Source organism: Puma concolor, chromosome A1 (genome assembly GCF_028749965.1).
Source record: "Puma concolor isolate L17-30 chromosome A1, mPumCon1.1.hap2, whole genome shotgun sequence".
Classification (NCBI taxonomy): Eukaryota; Metazoa; Chordata; class Mammalia; order Carnivora; family Felidae; genus Puma; species Puma concolor.
Genome location: NC_141667.1, coordinates 130,415,253 through 130,432,514, shown reverse-complemented (window position 1 = coordinate 130,432,514; position 17,262 = coordinate 130,415,253). Strand labels below are relative to the sequence as shown.

Below are 17,262 nucleotides of genomic sequence, written 5' to 3'. Positions count from 1 at the left end.
CACTAAATCCATGGATTTCTAATCCAATTCATTTCACTGAAGATCTCCTAGTTCTCAGTACTACACACCCACTCACTGAGAAGACACAATCCCAGCCAATCCCAACCCCAACGTGGGTGAATAACCACTAACAATGATGGCTAACACAGGGTCTGCTCAGAAGGTTGGCCAGTACTCTGCTAAGCTTTTTTATGTGTATTTAATCAATACAACAGCCATATAAGATACAATTATTACTACCATTTTAGAGGTAAGAAAACCAAAGCACAGAAGTAACGTGCCCAGAGTAACACAGCTGGTAAGTTAGATCACACTCACGAGGCCTGTCTCCGTCAATTTGCAACACCACACAGAGATTAGAGATTAGAGAACACAATCGTAGGTGATGTGCGAGTCTACGAGGAAGGCAAGTAGGATCAAGTCCTCAGGTAATATGGCAGCTGGAAACGTTACAGAGCAGCCGACTTAAAGTAGAATGGTCTGTGGGTTTCTTTGCATGATACTGTGATGATTACCTTGCCCTTTTCTCCAGTGCCCCACATTATGTGGTCATTGCACACTTATGATGCCTGTCCTGCACTGGATGGGCACATCTTCTCCTCTCTACAAACAGGGAGCTCACCATCTTCATGCAGATCCTGTTGGCCCTGCTTGCTCTCTGTTACTAATGATGTTTTTCAAATAAGTCTCCCAGATTTCACACAGTCCTTCACAGCAGAGCAGCCAACAAGTTGGGAATCACTGCTCCTAAAGGCAAGGGGCAAGCCACAAGGTGTTGCTTCTGGCTCCAGCTCCATTAGGAACAAGCTGCGTGCCCACCTCTTGCCTCTGTGGATGACACGTGGGCGAAAGCAAGTGTGGGAGGGACGATAGATCACAAGACGGTCTTTATAAAATGACTCATAAAGAAATAATGAGAACCCAATAACTACCAATTACAGAAGCAAGAGAAATAATAAAAATAATAAAGCAGAAAATGTACAAAGCAAACAATTAGGACTATTTTATTAAAACAATACTTGCTATTCAGCAAGCATTCATTCTCCCCGCACCAGGGCAGTAACTGTGTATCATCTGAGTTTTGCACATTAAGAACATGACACAGAGAGAGTTAAGAAGCTCCTCTGGGATCCAGGACACTTCAGAGCCCAGATTAAAAGTTAGCCATGCTTACTCTTGGGCTGAAATGTCATCTCTCATTAAATTCAAAACCAGCGCTGAGAACACACCATGTTTATTATCTTTTTAATACTATGTGGTTGGTTCTGGAGGAGCCAAGAGAATCTTGGAATCTTTGGAATAAATACACTGATTAAAAAGATACTTTAGGGGCGCCTGGGTGGCGCAGTCGGTTTAGCGTCCGACTTCAGCCAGGTCACGATCTCGCGGTCCGGGAGTTCGAGCCCCGCGTCAGGCTCTGGGCTGATGGCTCGGAGCCTGGAGCCTATTTCCGATTCTGTGTCTCCCTCTCTCTCTGCCCCTCCCCCGTTCATGCTCTGTCTCTCTCTGTCCCAAAAATAAATAAACGTTGAAAAAAAAAAAAAAAGATACTTTAAAAATCTCTCTTTTTGGAGCGCCTGGCTGGCTCAGTTGGTTACGCGACCGAGTTCGGCTCAGATCACGATCTCACAGTTTGTGAGTTCGAGCCCCACGTTGGGCTCTGTGCTGACAACTCAGAGCCTGGAGCCTGGTTCAGATTCTGTGTCTCCCCCTCTCTCTGTCCTCTCCCCTGCTCACACTCTGTGTCTGTCTCTTAATAATAAATAAACATTTAAAAAAATTTTTTTTAAATCTCTCTTTTTTTTTTAAGCTCAGGGGACCAAAATATATAAATCAGAACTATTCTGGTCTAGTGAGTACTGTAAATGTATATTTAGATGTAACAAACATCAGTGGGAAATATCTGTGGAAAGTAATTACTTTATAATATATGTGGAATGTCTTTTAAATACTTAAAGCAACTGATCCATTTTAAAGACCTAACTTACAGAAAGAGGCACAAATGTTAATTAGCAAGCTGGAAACTTACTTGCACACTTATAGCCTAAAGTGAACATGTACAGATCAAGGCATAAATATCAGAAAAGTAGATATTTTAATGGAACACTTAACCACCTGAACCAAAGGACCCACTGCTAACACCAGAGATTCTCAACGAGGGCTGAGTCTGGAAGGATTACTTCAGCCTTCATACTAAATTCCTCCCTTTGTCACTGTCCCCACCTGTGACATCTAGGTCTACTGTGCTGTGATTAACAATAAATCTGAGTGCAAAATGAGCTGGAAACTCAAATGCCTATGAAGGCCTCTAAGGTAATTTAGTAAGCATGGTTCTTCTGGGATTTCACCTTGATCTTATTTATTTTTCCAACTCCATCTGACACTTAGTCTCAGGATCAAGGAGGCACGAGGGAGTAGTGTGGACTGCGGCAAACAGAAGAGCATGTGCACATTCTAAGGACACGATTGCTCACTCCAGCCTGCTGTTGACATGAAGCCATGTGGGCCCAGGGTTACCAAAGCATTTCACTCTGTCCTTTATTTTTTAATTTGTATTATTTTTTTTAATTTAAACTCAAATTAGTTGACATAGTGTAGTAATGGTTTCAGGAGTAGAATTTGGTGATTCATCACTTACATATAACACCCAGTGCTCATCATAACAAGTGCCCTCCTTAATGTCCCTCACCCATTTAACCCATCCCCCCAGTAACCTCCCCCTCTAGCAACCCTCAGTTTGTTCTCTGTATCTCAGAGTGTCTTATGGTTTGTTTGCCTCCTGCTCTGTTATCTTATTTTTCCTTCTCTTACCCTATGTTCATCTGTTTCTTAAATTCCATATAGGAACGAAATCATGTGATATCTGTCTTTCTGACTGACTCATTTTGCTTAGCATAATACACTCTAGTTCCATCCACATTGTTACAAACGGCAAGATTTCATTCTTTTTGATTGCTGAGTAATATTCCACTGTATGTACATATGTGTATATATAGATTATTCAACTGAAAATGTAAAAACAAAAAAACTTTATGAAGACCAACATTGTATAAGTCCAGTATGACCACAGGATGAATGTGGCCCATGGATCACCAGTTTGAAACTTATCATACAAAACAAATACAGAACAGACCCTGGGCTCCAGGGTCTCAGGAAAAGCCTTAGAAAGAAGCAGATAGGCTTGGTGAGTTGCCCAGGTAGGGTAGGAAGTGGCTTGGTGGGAGTTCTGGGACTCCTTTAGGATCCAAAATGACTCTGGGGGGTGCTTATGTGGAAAAGGGGTTTGAATCAGTAATGGTGGGTTTAGACACAAGCCAGCAGGCAGGAGAGGCAGGTGTGGGCCAAAGTCCTTCCCAGAGCCGTAAACACAGGAGCAGAACACAGAGTTCCCAGCATTCACAGGGTGCAGGGTGAGGCAGCCTATGGGCACAGTTTCCGGCTCCCATCATTCCCTGGACAGCAGCCACAGTGGCCATTTAGTCTCTGCCATCAGGTTTCCCGGCCCACAAGACGGACTCTCTCTCTGAACGCCACGGGAATGCGGGGCCGGATGAAGCTGGCACTGCCTATAGCTCACTGTCTGTATCAGGAGTCGGGACCAGCACCCTCACCTCTGTTCCAAGGCGTGGCCCCAGCTTCACAGTATGTGGCTTCTGATGTATACTTTCCAAGTCCTCCAATCCTTCCCGCTGCCCCCACTCCCATAACAAACAGCCACGGAGGCACCTGCTCTTGCTTAGCTTCTCAAGAGCAGACAGTTCAGAAAAGGCCTTAGAGATTTGCCTTATTGCTGAGAGTCCTGGGAACAAGGGTCCTCGGGAAACCACAGTGGTGAGACACAGAAGACTCTATTTCATTACAGTGGCTACTGGAAGGGCTGCCCGCTAAGTGAAGCACCCAACCAGCCAGGCCACTGATCCTTCAAAAGCGCGGGTTTCCTCCTCTATAAATAGAAGATCACACTCGCTGGCCATGCTGGACGACGGAGAGGGTTGAAGGAAGTTAACTCAGAGAAGCTTATGAGAGCTTTAATGATGACATTTGTCACCATGTGCCCCGTCCTGTTTTGTCCTTTCCCCACAACAGGAAAACAATATATGGAGAAATATTTTCAATACAAGTCAAAGCCAAGAATTTAACTACAAAACTCAGCCAGAAGGTCCATCACTAAGAAATGACAGATGAGCATCTGGGGCATCCTAGCCACTGTGCCCCTCTCTAGAGGAAGGAAAACATGCCCCCAAGGGTAGGGCAAAAGGGAAGGTACTGAAACCCAGCCATGGAGAGACCTGAGGTTTATGAACCCCAGCTCAGTCCTCACATCCTACCTCTGCTACCCCCTAGCCATGGGGCTTGACACTGGTCACTTCATCTGTTCAAGCCTGTGTCCTCACCTGGGAATATAAGGAGTGATCCTGCAGGGCCCTTCCAGACCTGCAGGGGGATCACGAGGCAGATTCCATGAATGGCAGGGCCAAGATGCAAGTCGGACTTCTCAAGGAGGGCATGAGCATCAGCAGGCAGAGCATTCAGGCAGGCTGCTCGGTGGGAGGGGCACAGCCAGGAAGGCTGGCTGGGGGACTGGCCCTGGGAACCAGAGCATGAGGTGCAGAGATGGGGCGGGGCCCGGACCAGAGTGCTGGGCACATCCAGAGAGTTCTTAGATCATCTCAATGGGGCTCGGCCAGCGGCAGCCCGGCTCTCACTACATTCCAAGTGTCTCTGATCCGTGACACTGGCATCCTAATGGATCTGGCTGTCAGCAATGGATAAGCATTGAACTAATAGATGTCAAACAGCATTTGCATTTCTGAGATGGCTTCATCTGCTGCCTCTCCTGGGACTCTCCAAACTGAAATCTGAAATGTGGACAGACGGGTCTGCTCTTGGACAGCTCCTCTTCCAGAAATCTCACAGGAAAGAAACAATTATTTAATTATTTTCTGCACCTATTAAACAACCAGCGCAAACCACAACCAGAAGCTGCTTCTCAGCCTTCTTCTCTCAGGAAGGCATGCAACGCCCTCAGAGACACATACCCCTTGTATCTAAATAGCTTTCATTCATTCATTCGGAGCCCACTTCACAGCGAATTGTCTTGTTCATTAGCAGTGCTGCAGAAGACCATGAGAGATTTGGATCTGGGAGGGCATTGAGGAGGTGAGCATCTGGAAGATGGTGCAAAAAGCAAACCGCACTGTGAGAGTTTGCCCATGCTCCCCCTGGGCGATGACAACAGGGTCAGAATGGAGTTCTTAGTTTGGATTTCAGTTCCTGGGACATCTGTAGCTAACAGAAAATGCCACAGAATCATCTGTCTGGGGGGGGGGACATCTGCATTTGGTGGTGACTCTGACACAGCACCCGACACCCGGTAATGAAGGTATTTTCTGGCTTTCTCTGGCTCTATTTTAAACTGTCATCATCTTAAACTGTGAAATATGTCAAGTGATAATTAAACCTCGCCACAGACAGGTACCGTGAAAATGATTAACTTTTACCGTTTTCCCCACACATTTTGAATACTCTGAATCCTCATGGTACAGAATCATTACATTGACAGATGAGGAAAGTTGTCTTTAAAATAATTTGTTTTTAAAAGAGCCCAAACAGGGCTAAAATCCTGTACTTTTCCATTGGGTTTGAATTTGAAAAGCCCTGCCATAAACTCCCACTGAAAGAGGAAGCCAGGTAGGAGGAGCTCCCAACTGACTGTCCTCATCTCCCGCCAGGTCCCAAATGGCTGTGGGCCCTGGGACGAGACCCTGGCCACCTCTGGACATCAGTTTCCTCATCTGTCAGACACCAATGCTAACATCCTCCCTCTACCTAACACAAAGGTTCTCATCAATGATGAGATGAGATGACAAATGAGAAAGCTCTTTGAGAGCAAAAAGCAGCCTGGTGACACCATCCAAGTATAAGGTGCTATTATTCCAAATTCTGTATACAGGGGGGAAGCGATTTGCTAGCACAGCTTTACCGAACTGTGGTCTCAAAAAAAAAAAAAAAAAAATCAACTCATTTTATTTTCACCTGTAGTTTCTAAGTGTGAGATTAGATCTGACCCTATCAGATGAACGTCCTCTCTTAGCCACAGGACTCCCATTTTGTGTCCAAATAGGCAGGGACTTACACAAATGATAAAAATTCAAATGCTGTAGCCGAACAGCTGGATGAGAGTGCTGCTTCCAGAAAAAAAGAGAAAGAGAGAGAGAGAGAGAGAGAGAGAGAGAGAGAGAGAGAGAGAGAAAACGCAAATAACTGCTAAAATTAGTAAAACAAACAGACTGAAATGTATTTTTACTCTGACAACTCATTTTCCCAGACCTGTGATTTTCTGTCTTTAAAGCACATTTCTTCAGAACGTGGAGGTGGAGGTCCCTGTTTCTTCCTGGCAGCAGCACACATGGGGTCCCGCAACCCCAACCCTGCTTGCACTTCAGCTGCGGAATGACGAGTTCCTGTTTGTGAATATGAACAATTTCCATCAGAACTGTACCAACAGTGCTGAATTTCCATCGAGAATGTGCCTTCTTGCCAGACTTCAGTTAAGCCCGCTTAAATTCTTTGATCGGTTTCCTGTAGAGTTCAAAGGGTCTCCCACATTTTTCTATTGACAAAATAAAATTGCAATGCCTGTATCAGAGGGTGTTCATGAGAATTAAGTAAAGGACTGAAGTTAAAACGTTTCCATCAAGAACTCTTCAATTCTAAGGAATTTATAGGAAAGCAGTGAAGCGACGCTTTGACCCTAAGTCGAGGCATGGATAATTGAGAAGGTGCCTAGTAAAAGGTGGCTCCTGAACAAGAGCTCTGGTTGTCTGTGAAGCCCAAGTCCCCCATCTCCATCTGTGCCCCCACCTGGCCCGCTGCCATCTAGAAGCATCCAGTACAGTAAGCCCCCCCAACCTATCTCCCCCCCCCCCCCACAAAAGAACAGTATCTCTAATGGAAAATGGAAAAGAAAGCTTCTGAGAAGCCTCCTGGCTGCAAGCACTGAAGTCACCATCAGGGGAGAATATGAACTTTAGCTTTTGATCCTTACGCCCTTTGGTTGGAAGGCTAAAGAAAGGAGGATATGTTGGGGGTCTGAAGGAATGCTAAGGCTCCCCCAATGTGGGCCAGTGGATTCTTGATGCATCCCTACTAAGTCACTGCATCTGTCACTATGGAAGAGAGTGAAAGAGCAGGCTACCCCATTGTTGGAGGCAGCTGTGTTTCACAAAATGCAAACATGCCCTGTCATCAGGAAGCTGAGTTCCAACTCACATTCCCTCCCCCAAGCTCCTGTGACCTCTGGTCAGCAGGGCCTTAGTCTTGGTTTCCTTCTCCAGAAGTTGAGAGACATGCCTTCCCGCACAAATGCTGGATGAACGCTGGCTAAGCTCACCTTACCTCGAGGCACTCCAAATCCCCTGGAAGTGGAGAACATGGTAGACACCCAAATGTGGCATAACTCAGTAGACGCTAATATGCATAGTGGACTTTTTTACCTTCCTGCATCCATAGGTCTTATCTGGGCAAAGGTTCAGTTGTCCTTTGGGGATCCACCTTCCCCCCACTCCTCTCTCATGCCATCTTGACTACAGGGGCTCATGCCGGGACCTGTGTGGAGCCTAGTAACACATCGCAGCACACTGGGTCATTCCAGATTCAGGTGGCGGCACACGACCCCAGCCTGTCCCACCTGAAGGGATCTTAACATTTCTTTGAGAACTGTCCAACCAGAGGCTTTCTCTCTCCTCCAGAGGACACTGAGTTCTAAGTGGGGATGTTGACACTTACCTTGAAGAGGAGTCAACTATTAAGGGGGTGAAAAGAGAAACCAGCATACCTGAATCCTATACTTTGCATCCTATACCAAGCATACCTGGAGCCAGCACCCTCACCCCTCTACTCCTTTCCCGACTGTCCAGTTACATAAGCCAATAAGGTTCTCTATTTGGTCCAGATGGCTGAGTTTTGTGATTTACAACATGTCCCCACTGATAGGGTGTACGATTAAGAGTCAAAAGGAGATTATCTGTCAATATAACCATCCTTTGGAGAAAAGACCCTGAGACTTCACCTCTACCAAAATATTCAGCGAGTTGTTCTCTAGGGCCCCCATGTTGGTCTACACTGAGCAAATAATTTCACACTTGCTGTTGGCCCATCTGTGAGATGCCTGGCCACGTGGCAGGCACACCCAGGTGGCCTTTCTGTCTACTGGACACTCGTACATCTCATCAACTGATACATTCATTCATGGGAAAGCTCTGTAAGGTCAGGGAACACACCCTGTCTTCACTGCATGCCACGCAAACTCCAACCCACCCAAGGAAAGTTCCATTAGCACCCAGTAAACCCTCAAGAAATCCTAACAGTGGGACTTTCCACAGGAGCTGTTTCTCCTTTAGAAGTAGTATTGTCATGCTAGGCTCCCAGACACTGCTTTAGAAACACTGCCGTGATGAGACAGGAGCTGAGAGGCTAAGAACTCCCCAGCAGTTTCCAGAGAATAAGACAGGTGGGCAAGGTCTGGCCTGGATGCCCTGTTGAACAGCACCAGGCACCACTGGACTACACTCAGACTTCCCTCTGCTGACTGCACCTGTCCCCAAAGGCTTCAGGTCACTGTCAGAGCCAGAAGCCAGGCAGAACCTGCTCATTTCTGTGGCATGTGTTCTCTGACTTTCTAGAGAGCACAAGGCAAGCTAATCTTCTTTCATGAAATATTCAACATTTTGCACAAAGTTTTCTATATGCAGACCATATTTCTTGGAATCCAATGACAGCCCTGGCCAAGAAGAAGTATGAGGGAAACCGCGTGCAGAGAACCACTGGGTGGGTTGCTGTGCACAGGATCTCTCTATCTTGCTTAACCTGATCTGCAAGAGCCCTCCCTGGGCATTGTGGCTCATTCACCAAGCACAGCATATGCACAAAAGGACACACCAGGAAGCCCTCACCACGGCCACCCAAGACAAACAGGCCAACATGTGGGTGGCAGGGAGCTCCTAAAAGTGAGTGGGGCCAGGAGACAGAGCACTAGTAGGCCACACTCATTTCGATGTCATGTCTCACCTTGCAGTTTATTTTTAGTCTTGGCTCTGCTCCCACTGAAGTGGGGAGATTAAACATTTGTTAAGAGACAACACAATCTGAAAATAGGAAGGAAGGGTTGTTGTTTTTTTAAGACTTTTAAAAAGATGAATTAATTATGATGATAAGAAAAGAATTAGAATATAATGGTCAGTTGGACTTTGTACCTCATTTCCTATTAAAGAAAGAGTACTGAGCAGCAATGAGACAAAAGAGACAGAAACAAATGATTTTGAAGTCACAGATAATTAACCCCAGAGGCTTGCCAGTGGCACATTAATATTGCTAGGGCAAATGGCTTAACAAGTTTGAAGAGAGCTTCAGTGTTTATATGGAGAAGACAATTTCAAGGGTTCCTGAAAAGCAGAAAATCTCCTTCTGTGTTGTGGGCCAGGCAAGGGGTGAACACAGCAAATGTCAACCTTCCCTGTGGGATCTCAAAGAGAGGCGAGCCTCCAGGGCAGGGATGGGCCTCAGCAGGCCTAAGAGGAGTGCCATTATCCCCTCTCTTCAGGCCTCGGTGGGCAAATTCAGCATGTTTCCGGCTGTGCGATCTCGTGAAGGCCTCACCCCATTGTCCCGATACATCAGCTGTGGTTCATATCCTTTGGGGGTTATGACTTCATAGAGAACACAACTCTTCCTCCTTACATTCCAGATAGGGACCTATGTTCAAAGTGTATAGTCACAACCCCCGAGGAGACTCCTTTGAGAAGCACAGCTCACTGCACAGGAGTTCACTGCCCTGTCCAGACCTACCAAGGCCCTACAGCTTGCCATCAGAACCACAGAGATCTGCCTCACTCGCACCAGCAGCTTGTAAGTACCTGTTAACAGAGGGACCCACAAGTCCTCAGAAAGAGCACAGTAGCTCTCTGAGGATGCTATTTAAGGAGAGCAAGGCTTCCAAGGGCGCTGGTGAGAAGAGGAAGTGCAGCAGGTAGGGCAAAGGCGTCCTGAAGCTGTGGGATCCACAGCCAAACAACCAGGAAGCCCCTATACCTGTGATTTTGCCTTATAAGTGCAGATATGACATAGAGCCCAGTCAGCCCTGGAATGTGCTGGACGTCTAACACTTTTTCAGCGCTTACTGTGTGAGAAGCAGGAGAGGCCAGAAAGAAGAGTCACGATCCATGCTCTCCCAGGGCTCATCCTGCACAGCAGCACGAGAGCTGCCCACCCTCCACCACCCCCTGCTCTGAGCACAGACCATATCCACCCATGCTGTGTCCTATGGTACTGAAGCCCCGGGCAAGGAGTCACACAAGTGCAATTCAAACAGCAGCACGAATAGCTGCCATCATCAGTCCTGAGCTGTACCCAGCGAGGTCCTGCTTCTTCTAAATCACTGCAGAGAGGGGCGCCTAGGTGGCTCCGTCGGTTAAGCATCTGACTTCCGCTCAGGTCATGGTCTCATAGTTTATGAGTTCAAGCCCTGCATCGGGCTCTGTGCTGACAGCTCAGAGCCTGGAGCCTGCTTTGGATTCTGTGTCTCCCTCTCTCTCTCTGCCCCTCCCCCACTGCTGCTCTGTCTCTGTCTCTCAAAAGTAAATAAACGTTAAAAAAAATTTTTTTTAAATCACTACAGAGAGCTGAAATGGCCCAGGGCTAGGATGAAATAGCCACAAACCCAGAGCCTTGCAGACCTCTGATCAAGGAATATCCTATATAGGGACAGGAGTGAGAACTCAGGCTCACTCAGGCTGTCTTAGTCCACTGCTAATCTTTCCAGGCCCAGGCACTTAGAATTATCTCGGGGAAACTCAGGGAACAGAAGCTTGGGGTGACCCACAGCCTGACATTCCTCTAGCTAAAGCTGTGCATGATCCTTGGGAAAGGCCCCTAACTTCAATCCCTGAGCTTTCTTCTGAAGCATTAATTGAAAGGAAATAGAAAGGGTTGGTGACTGTGATGCTCAAGGACAATTTCTAACCCCAGTGGCCAGAGAACCTTAATCTGGGGAGAGGAATTTTAGGTGGGTTGTCCTTAAGTTCTTAAAGGCAACAGGAGAAGAGAGTTGTTTGGTTCTTCTGATTGCGGAATCAAGAAATTTGAACAAAATGTTAAAGACTCTGACAGAGGATAGAATGGACATGGGCTAAGTTGTGCCACATGTGCCATCTACTTCCCACTCGAGCTGGGGCAAGCGGGTACAATACAGTTTCCCAGCAGCTGAAAAAGGGCAGCCCTGCCCAGAAAGAGCCAATTTCTGTGGAGTTAGAAGCTAAAAGAGATAGATGTCACTCAACTTTCTGAGGTCCCTGACTGTAGGAGAGAGCTAGCAAGCTCCCCTGTATGTGAGCGAGGGTAGAATGGTAAAGGAAACTTCATCTCTTCGCCCAGATGGCAATCTTGATTTGAAAAGGACCTACTACTCCAGTCAAATTTGGATAGCTCCCTTCTCGAATCCCTACATCTGCAGCCATTAAAGAAGTTACCTCAAAAGAAGCTAGGAGTTTATTAATCTGTTTTATAGAAGAGAGTTAGCCAGTTCACATTATACCAAGACAGATTATGCAGGCAACTGAGAGATCCAGAAAACATCTGCTAAACAAAATCAAAATTAATGGTAAACAGAATGCAACTCTTGATAGCTGAAGTTCACCCAGATGCAGAGAACTATAAGGGGGCTATTAGAAGCAGCTGCCAATTAGGGACTAATTCCAAGAATTTTCAGAAAGGGAGGCTCTAGTCACACAGTGGGAACTGGCAGGTTATGTTTATTTAGGCGATTTGCATTGCTAAGGAGTCAGAGGCACTGGGCTGTGTGACTGTCACTCCTCTCTTTTTCTTTTCTGGGAAGACAGCAGCATCCCTGCTCTCAGGTCTCCCTCACAGCCCTGCTGGAAGCGAGGCCAGGCTGGTCTGGACTAGAACATGTAAGTGATCCATCACTGGGAGGGTGGATAATGCAGTATGACACTGGTGCCCACCCCAAAACTCATAGCCTCTAATCACAACACAATCACAGACATCTGGGATAGTTTATAGATCACCCATGTTCCTAAGAGATGGCTGACAAGGGCTGAATTATCCTGGCCACTTGCTCAGCTCACTCAAGGGTTCTCTCATGGTGTAATTCAACATGATGGAGTCAGTTAGAGAAAAGTACTGGTTTGAGTAGATGAATTCGGGGAGACACAATCAGCACTGGCCCTCACAATGGACACAGGAGTGTCTTGGAGTGGTGAAGTCTGCACCTTTGGTTGAAGCCTTAGACGAAGTTGAAATTAAATTGTGGATGCCTAGAGGGGGGGTAAGAACACCTGCAGTGGAAAGCAGATGAAGATGCAAGCATGACTTCTCGCAGTGAGCACAGGTGGGTCCTGAGAAACTAGGGTGATACAGGACTGCCCTGAAGGAGGAAGGGCTCAGTCAGCTGGGGTGGGCATATGCCCTTCCCAAAAGACATCCTACAAGTCTTGCAGTCCTGCCACACCTCCTGATACTATATATTTCCCTTCAGGTTCCCCTGAGAGCCCTTACCACAAATCCAACTTGGAAAAAAGTGACCCCTAGACAGTTTTCTTCCAAGAGTCCCTCTTAGCTCTCTAGGCTTGGCAGTGGGCACAAATGAACAGAAGAGAGGATCAGTGCATTAAAGGGACATTGGTCCAGAGGGAGCCCTAGTTCCCACAAATAAGCATGGAAAACAAGGAAGGAGTCTCATGTGTAAGATGCTCTCCTCTCTCCTCTGTCATGGGTTGCTGAGGGTCACAAGACAGAAAGACTAATGTAAAAGCTCTCTGAAAACTTGAGAACTGATAAGCTATTATTATTAGTATGCCACTATTCTGTTCATGCAATGCACATGGAAAGCACATGAGCCAAGTCATGTGCTCATCCTGGGCAATGAGGAAGCACTCTTTCTGCCTGAACTTCCTAGAGTAGACCTTCAAAGGACATTGCATGGAATGACAGCCCTGAGATGGTCAAAACCAACAAAACTAAGGCACCATGGGAAACTAAATTTGAGAAATGCTGCATATTATACCCACTTGTGAGTCATATTTAACATCTTAAAGGTCTAATAGGTTCTGCAGTCAAAGTAGGAACAACCAGCGCAATATTGAGTCCAGCATTGACCAAGTGCATTATTTTCCTAGGGCTGCTACAACAAAGCTCCACAATCTGGCTGTTTTTAAACAAGAGACATTTGTTTTCTCACATTTCTGGAGGCCAGAAGTCAGAAAACAAGGTTTTGTCAGAGCCACATGCCTTCTGAAAGCTTTAGATGATTCTTCCTTGCTTCTTCATAGCTTGTGGTACTTGCCAGCAATCTCTGTAATTCCCTGGTTTCTAGTCCTCCCTCCTATCTCTACTCCATCATCACAGGGTGCTCTCCCAGCATTTCCCTCTTCTAATAAGGATATTACTGATAGGATTAGGGCCCCCTCCTAAACCAGTACAATCTACGTTTTTTATTTATTTTTGGGACAGAGAGAGACAGAGCATGAACGGGGGAGGGGCAGAGAGAGAGGGAGACACAGAATCGGAAACAGGCTCCAGGCTCCGAGCCGTCAGCCCAGAGCCTGACGCAGGGCTCGAACCCACGGACCGCGAGATCGTGACCTGGCTGAAGTCGGACGCTTAACCGACTGCACCACCCAGGCGCCCCTAAACAGTACAATCTAATCTTAACTTGATTACATACTTGCCAAGAAAACTATTTCCAAATAAGGTCACATCCACAGGTTCTGAGTTAAGATATTAACTATCTATTCTGCACAATTCAACCCATAACACAAAGCTTATCTGAACGTGGAACACTTTGATCAATTAAGAATATCCAATGTATATCCACAGAACACTCCTTAAAAAGTTCCGTTCTCAAACCAAAGCACTCAGTGCCTCACCTGTGTGTCACTGGAACAGAATCAGAGTGAAAAGACAATACACATTTAGCAATGGGTGGTTTGCACTTAATTCAGAAAACAATTGTTGAGCAACTAGATCCCTGGACTGGGGCCATGAAGAATCTGCGATGAATGAGGTGAGGGTCTCTATTCTTAGAAAATGACATGATAGGATCCCTTAACTCCAAGATAAGGTAGAGTAAGTTAAACACTTTAAAAAAGACAGTTGGAGATATGAGGGAGAGGTGGCATTTCACAAAGATTTGGGACCAAGAGCGTTCAGGGTGCAGGAACAGTGTGATCAAAGCTAGAAGCAAGTAAGTGGGCCACAATCTGAGAACCCTAACAGCACGGGATCTAAGGCTGAGAGGCGTGCAGAAGGAAATAAGGCAGACAGCATGTCTAAGGCACACAGTACATTTGAGTCACCTTAATGATATCCAACCCCACTGCGATTTAGCCTAGACTCCATTCCCACTGCTAATTCTCTCTCAGTTCTCACTTCACAGCCTTGGTCTGTCACCAGCAGTTTCGAAAAGTCACGTAGTATGAAGTTGTGGCTCATCATCCATGTGTACCACTGAACCTGGGATGGAGATGTAGTATTAAAACAAAAAATGGGAGGGGCACCAGGGTGGCTCAGTCTGTTGAGCATCCAACTCCTGATGTCAGTTCAGGTCATGATCCCAGTGTTGTGGGACTGAGCCCCATTTCAAGCTTTGAGTTGAACATGGGGCCTGCTTAAGATTCTCTCTCTCTCTCTCTCTCTCTCTCTCTCTCTCTCTCTCTCTCTCTCTCGCCCTCCCTCCCTCCCTCCTTCCCTCCCTCCCCCTCTCTGCCTCTCTGCCCCTCTCCTCTGCTTGCACATGCTCTCTTTTGCTCTAAAGTAAAATTAAAAAATTAAAAAAAAAATTTTAAAATGGGATAATATCTTGGATTGTGTGACCCAGAAGCTATCTCCTCCAGAGCTCTCCAAAATCTCCTGGGCCTGGTAAACTAGGTAGAAAAATTCAGTGTTACTTAATTGTTGCTCTTTCAATTTTAGCTGTGAAATAACCCTAAGTGGTTGTTACGAAACAATAATGTCTTTTTTTTTTTTAATGTTTTATTTATTTATTTATTTTGAGAGAGAGAGTGAGGGGAAGGGACAGGGAGAAAGGTAGAGAGAGAATCCCAAGCAGGCTCCACACTGTCAGTGAAGAGCCCAATGTGGGGTTTGATCTCATGAACTGTGATGTCATGACCTGAGCCTAAATCAAAAGTCGGGCACTTAAACAACTGAGCCACCCAGGCACTCCAATAATGTCTTCGTTTTGTCTGTAGAAATAATAATTTATTGAAATATTCGTAGTACTTTTATTATTTTTATACTTGTACCACTCTTCTGAAGATTAACAGCCCCACCATTCAAGCAAGTGAATTCTCAGGACTTAAAATACTTGGAATCAATCTGTAAGGTCCCACTCTTACATCCTTCCTTCCTGTCAGGTTATATGCGTTGGCATTCAGGCAGTATGCTATTTCAGGGACTCTCAAACACTCAACTTTGACAAAAACAAGCAAGAAACACATCAGTTCACAACAGGAGAAAATAAGTTTACGTGATGTCAGGACAAATTTGCCAGTACAAACCCAAAGTATATGTTCCCAGTCAGCCAGTTGTAAGAGCTGCTGCTTTCAAAGAGAAGTTATGAATGAATAGAGCACAGCCCAACCACACCTTTGCTCATACTCTAACAATGTCAGTGTTCAGTGGATTTGGAGCCTGAGGTCTCATCAAGCCTTTTAATGCCTCTAAGCAAAAATACACATGATTTCCTCATATCCCAGCCTTACCATTAAAGACATTTCACACTGCGAACACAAGGACAGTGAAATTCCAGAACAGTCAGGTTTATATGCGATTCCATAATGCAAATTAATTCCAAAAATTCATACTCAGGGCTATTGACATGAATTAAATAGTATTCAAAACCAAATTTCATGCCGACTTCTCTGCTTAAGGCTATTTCCTTTCCAATTTACATGGCCATCAATAAGAAACATGTCCTCACAGCCCCACCCATATCCATCCAATTTCATTTAGTTTTGATATCCACACAATGCAGTTTACCCTACAGATGCAGTTCAGAGGGTTTTGAGCCCAAAACAAGAGATGATGCCAAATGGGAATGGAAGCCATAAAGTTCATCCTATGGCCCCATTACCCAGATCCTTTGAATCCAGGGTTCCAGCACCATGAATAACAGGAATCAACAGGTTGGATTCGTTTACCAATACAGATAGTAGGGAAGGCTTAGGTTTCCAAGCTCTAGAAACATAATTTGATAACATGACATTCTATGTCTTTCATACTGGTGTTTAAAATAAGAACTAATCATGAGCCAAGGATATATTTAATTTAGAAGTCAATAAGAAACTTGCTCACATTTTTTTTGATTGCCACTCTTTTTAGAGACAGGGCTATAGAGAAGTTTGTGGTTAAAACGAAAACCCATGGTCAGACCCTAGATCAAGAAGTCACTTTGATTTCTGACTTCATCTTTCTATCCCTGCAATAAAGAGATGATTGGCAAAGATTCCACAAGTCATATGAAAGACATCTTCTTATAAACAGAAGGTAGTGCTGCAAATGAGTAAGGGAAACTTCAATTTCCACTAAGACATTTCAGAAATCACCACCCATATACACTTACCTCAGAGACCAGAAAACAAATGTGCTAGAGAAACTGGTAGGGAAAATGAACATCATGGAATTGTATCAAAAGGGAAAATAATTGGCTATTTCTATTTCAGCTTAGCTAAAGCTGTAAAAATCTAATCAGAAATATTTTTCACAACGCCATCTTCTCCCAGATATTGAAATATTTCAAATCATAAACGATTTTTTTATTGTTGATGTTGTTTTCACTTCATGAAATCAAATAATTACTTCGAACTTCACTCAAATATGAGGCTTCTCTCAAGACTGCAAACATGATCATGAATAAGCCAGTTCCCTAGACCTCACCTATGATGCTTGAAGGTAGAGGACTTCATTTTCACAAGCAAACATGGCTTTCAGTTCTTACAGTCCTCAGAGACAAGTACCAGTCAGCACCCAGAAAAGGCCACATGAAATTTCAAAAAACAAGCTTCCCATAGGCGGAAGTTCATCTTAGCTCCAACAGACTACTTCCAAAATGTCAGCACTGAGAAGGAAATGGGTATGCATGCATTTTCCCTACCTTCTCTTCTTGTGACTTCAAAGCTTCTGGACTCCTGCAAGAAAAGAAAGATTTTGTATTTCTGAAGAATAATTCAGAGGTACAGATACTTG

The 17,262-nt window shown here is 45.2% G+C and overlaps 1 protein-coding gene across 5 annotated transcripts in view; it reads right to left on the bottom strand.

The window, feature by feature from the left end:
* FSTL4 (follistatin like 4) overlaps positions 1 to 17,262 on the bottom strand; it is a 458,716-nt gene that overhangs the window by 354,223 nt on the left and 87,231 nt on the right. For all 5 annotated transcript variants that reach the window (XM_086704139.1, XM_086704158.1, XM_025924720.2 and 2 more), the window contains one exon: positions 17,171 to 17,204. In XM_086704139.1, the coding sequence (XP_086560265.1) occupies positions 17,171 to 17,204 (34 nt within the window). The remainder of the gene's footprint in view (positions 1 to 17,170; positions 17,205 to 17,262) is intronic.